Consider the following 5,000-nt stretch of genomic DNA (forward strand, 5'->3'; position numbering starts at 1 on the left):
TTGGTTTTGCAAGTGTTTATCTGCTGGATAGTGATTTATCCGTTGGATAGTGTTATCCGCCTTTTGAACAACCGAGGCCAGGACTTGAAGGAAAACCAATGTTAAGCCCCAGGGTGTTGGTATATACATGTATACCTGTGGGAAATTGACTCAGAGAGCCTTCCCCTGGTTAGCGAGATGACAAGTACGCTTTGCCCCAGGGATGGGAATTTGACATGCCTGCCATCTCGGAACTCCGAGAGAACCTGGAGATGAGTTATCCACAATCTTGGTTTTAATGGGACTTTTCTGGTTTTCCCTGTCTTGTCTTTTTGTAAATATGGACCATCACTTTCAGTCTTTGCTGGAGTGTGCACAAGTAGAAAATTGTTTTTTCTATGGTTTTTCGTGATTGCTTTTCGTAGATTTCTACATATTCATGAATTTTCTACTCTATCATTGTGCATGCTTGATTGATTCAAAAGCTGGTTAATATTGTTCATGTTGTTTAGCTCAACTTTAGGTTCTTTTTCAGTACCACGGGCAGAGGAAATGTTTCGTATGACATGACAAATTTCGATCAGCTGTTGAAAGGAAATTTGAAATTGACAGTGAAGAAAACATTGGTGTTCCAAGATTATGAATCTAATGTTAAAAGTTACTCCAGGGCAGGAATGTGATGTTCAGAAGGTGCCCGGGGTGGGGAATTTGACAGTCTTCTGTAGGCCTAGGGGGTGGGGAATTTGATGCTAGTTCCCATGAAAATGTCAAATTCCCTTGGCTCAGCCCACACCCCAACATTGATAGGTGCATAAGTTCTTCATTATATATTAAGACTTTCCCTTCAACAATGGTAGCAAAACAAACATTATGCAACATGGGCAACAGCTGCTGAATTGTATCCTGGTGACCAAGAATCAACCAATCACAGTGCTCATTTTGTTGAGTGAAAGTTTATAAAAATTGTTATAAAACATGGTACAGCCATCATGACTTGATACATGTAGCTGAACTGTAAGTATATTAATTAAGTACTATGAAACCTGTTTTTTGTAAAATTCAATCCTGCAGTTGTTGAAGGGCGGCCAGGAAGTGTTTTAGACTGTTAAAGAAGATGGCCCGCCAGACAATGGGATATGATACAACCATCATAATCTCATAATAATTATTTTAATGATATCTTTTTGTCAGCAAACTCACCTCTTGGTAAAAATTGTGCGTGTAGCTTGACTGCATCAACACAAGCCCATTTGCCGAAAGAAAGTGATTTTACTTACCAGTAAATCGAAAAATTTGTGTGATCCAGGGAAGTACTGTAAAAGATACTGGTTTGTTTGGACTTCTCTGTTGTTCTTGTATCTTCCTACTCATTTAAGCGACAGTCACATATGGCCTAGCCTTTAGGAAAGTCAAAATTTAGACTTTTGTTGCCATCAAATAATGCTTGTTCTTGAACCCCCTTCACAGGTGAAAGTTTAATCTGTCATTGCCACATCCATTAAGCACCTAATTGCAACTCTACCTGAGGGCATTAGCGATTTTATTAATGAAGGGGACATAGTTTTTGATTGATTGATCCCTCAGGTGCCCTAGGGCTTTTAGCATGATACACTGTAGGATAATGGAGTATCGATCAACTGTGAATTTGTTTCCCTCCACCTTACAGAGCAGTCACCCAGTACCAGTGGAGAAGATTGTAGCAATGGCCGTTGGTGTCGTAGGGATTGTTCTTGTCTCGGTGTCTGGCATTGCCGTAGCAGCAAGTAGCAAATGTACCGGTACCTTAAATGAAAAGATGGCAGTGGATAACAGAAGTAATACTAGCATGAATACATCCTCACAGGAATTCCCTTGTTTTACAAATAAAGATTTGGCATTGTCTTTGTTATCTCTGATTGGTGGATCCTTAATGTGGTCAATGAGCTCAGGTTTGTACAATAATCAGGTAGGGGGACTTGGGTTTGTCATTGCTACCTTGTCTATTAATTTTTCTAATTAACAAGTCGAGACAGACAGCAGGTAAATTCTTGCTTAATAAATTTACCTTTCATAAACTCACATCTTTTCCGCAATTAAAAAGTTGGTTTCATATGTTAAAGAACATGCCTTTTCAGGATATTGCATTTACATTGGATAATTTTAACACCTCAACTTTTCTTTGGTACAGAGCTCGAGACTAACTTTTTAGCTCACTAGCCTAATGGCTAGTATCAGGTCTGATTTCACTACTAGCCAAATCTAAAGTTGCACTAGCCAGTCTCGTCATGGGCAGTTTCATTAATTTGTAAAAACTATCACGATAAAAATTCCACTTTTGCAAACACCACTCGTGCTTTTAGTAAATATTCTCACATCCATCCTCGCAACAGTGGCTAGTGGCTGGAGTGTATGGCTTCCCGTATTTTTCTCACGAAGGCAAAGTTTTTGTGGCCTTGAGGCCAATTCTCACAGAACCATAACCAGAACTTTGCAACTCACAAATGCAAGTTGGAGTATGGTAAACGCGGAATAAAGTAAATTAAGAAATAAACCGTACATAAAACTAAACTGCTCACTTGGAAGTCTGTGGAAAGGCTGTTCCTTTGATTAGAGCTATTTGCGATTAACATAATTTTTAACCTGAAAGCGGCATTCTACGCATGAAGCACAAAAGCAGCGGAATGTGGGAAAATAACATCTTAAATTATATATAAGGAACTTTGAAAGGACAGACTTGCCCTCATATAAGATTTCTTTTTAATAGTTTCAAACAGCAATCCATGCGTTTTATCCTTGTACAGTTTTCAGAGTCAATTAACATTCAGCGGCCTCATTGCTTACAAGCAAGTTTTCTCTCTTTTTATGCGATATTCACTATTTTTAGTAAACAAGATAAGTTGCTCCATGTTATCTCTTTCTTTTTTTTTTTAATTGAAATAAATTATATTTGAATTCAATTTCTAATAAAGTATGTGACCTCTTTCCATATACACGTAACAACATTGCAAACCGTTTGCATTGGCTCGATTGCAAACACTGTCACTTTTTGCATTTGTGTTTGCGATCCTGTTTTCCATATGCGTGATTGCTTTACGCAACTTGATCTCGTGACATCATAAGAAAAGGGCACAAAAATATAAGGATTAAGCAGAATTAGTTTTTGCGTCGTGTTCAACTTCTTATGCTGGAGTTGATGCGAAGAAGAAGGCGGAGGGGGAAGTGTTAAGAGACATCACTGATTCTGAGTCCGATACATTTTCAAGGAGCAACAACGGCTTCAGCTAGGCCGTATCAAATTATACTGTAGGAACTATCTCTTTGTGATCAAGAACTTTACTACAGGTATATTTGGTGGGGTATTTCCTTACGATATTCATTAAATTCACACTGTTTTGAGGAGTATCCTCATTGCCACAATTGTACTTGGACTCCATTTTCATTACTTATACTTGCCTCTAATTCGTTAAAACATGTTACATGCACAAAAATATTGTTGATTGATAGCAAACAATCAGAAACAGTTTATGATTGTGTTTCCATATCGTTGTTTCCCCACTTTTGCATTGCTACTCGTTGCCAACAGGATGTAACTGAATTCTCTCTCTTTCGTCTTGTTTGCGATCGTTGGCAATTATTGACTGGGGATGAATACATGTAAAAGGTGTTTCCATTTATGCAAACTGCTTGTGATCGAGCTCCCGGAAGGTGTTTGCGCATATGGAAACAGCAGCTGAAAAGTTCTGCATGATTTCACACATGATTAATCGTTCGTAATGTGGCCTGGGGAATCTGTAATACACGTTGGTTTCCTCTTCAGTTTATTTTTTCAACTTATCATTTTCTAAGGCAGTAAATTCCATAGAATCGGCTCACAGTTTCTGTTGTTAGTCTCTATTCTCTCCTTTTGCCTTATCCATAAATAATTTTCATTTTTGTTTTCGTCCAGATTTCCACTGCTTCACAATATTTACCAGCCCCAATGACTAGTTGGCTACCATTAGTGTCAAGCCCAGTTGGTAGTTCACAGAAAAGAGAAAAATATAATAGGTTTTTCCTTGACACGTTTTGGTATTGAATGAGAAAACTCTTTGAGAAAAGGGCTTGTGTAGAAATTATTTTGTAAAGCATGCATGCCAACTCTGGTAAATATTATAGTGAGAGGATTACAATGAGTATGACGAAAGATAATGGTAGTTCTGAGCAGAGTAGAATCCGATCTTTCTTGTCATTTCACATGGTGCTTTGTAGAGTTTTTGATGCATCCAAAATATGTAAGAATCGCGAGAATTGCCCCTATTGCTTGCTTAGGTTGAGTTTATTATTTTTTGCATTGATTTTTGACAGTATATTGGCGTGCCAAGAGAGGGGACATACATTATGTCAGTAGTGGAATAGCAAATAATATTTTTGGTGGGATATTTGCACTCATACTGTGGCTTGTGATGTGGCGATTTAATAAACTGCAAGAGGTTGGTATTGCTTTTAATCATTACAAGCTTGGAATTGAAAGTGTTTTTTTTTTTCAATGGAATGACTTCTTAGTGTCAGTTGCTGACCTTTGAGCCCTAGTGTAGGCAACATATAGTCTTTGTAAGGGAGAAGCGATTGTCACTGTTATCTGGACAATTTAAGCAATTTAAGCATTCAGGTGGCTTTCATTAGGATTTGAACCCATGATGTCCTCAATACTGGTGCAGTGCTCTACCAATCCTGGTCCAGTGCTCTACCAATACTGGTCCAGTGCTCTACCAATACTGGTCCAGTGCTCTACTAACTGAGTTATGAAGACTGCAACTCATTTAGGAGCAGGTCAATTTGATGTGTTTCATTTGTTCTGACCTGTGTTAGGACTCAAGGAACAAAATAAATGCAGGTTATAGATGAAACAAAGAAGTGATTGTTGCTGTTATCTGCAGAGATTCCAACCTCTTTTGAAGGAAAATTGGGAGTATTCTTGAGCACCAAAGGTTGAAACCTGTAGAGGGGTCTGGGGGTATCCCCCCCAGGAATTTTTGCAAATTTAGTTTCTCTCAAGTGGCATT

General features: G+C 38.3%; 1 protein-coding gene across 1 annotated transcript in view; it reads left to right on the plus strand.

The window, feature by feature from the left end:
* The window catches only part of LOC138005768 (uncharacterized), a 12,427-nt gene that overhangs the window by 988 nt on the left and 6,439 nt on the right, over window positions 1-5,000 (plus strand). The window contains exons 2-3 of the mRNA XM_068851953.1: window positions 1,646-1,907; window positions 4,303-4,427. Of these exons, the coding sequence (XP_068708054.1) occupies window positions 1,646-1,907; window positions 4,303-4,427 (387 nt within the window). The remainder of the gene's footprint in view (window positions 1-1,645; window positions 1,908-4,302; window positions 4,428-5,000) is intronic.

The sequence above is a fragment of the Montipora foliosa genome, chromosome 1 (assembly GCF_036669935.1).
Source record: "Montipora foliosa isolate CH-2021 chromosome 1, ASM3666993v2, whole genome shotgun sequence".
Taxonomy (NCBI): Eukaryota; Metazoa; Cnidaria; class Anthozoa; order Scleractinia; family Acroporidae; genus Montipora; species Montipora foliosa.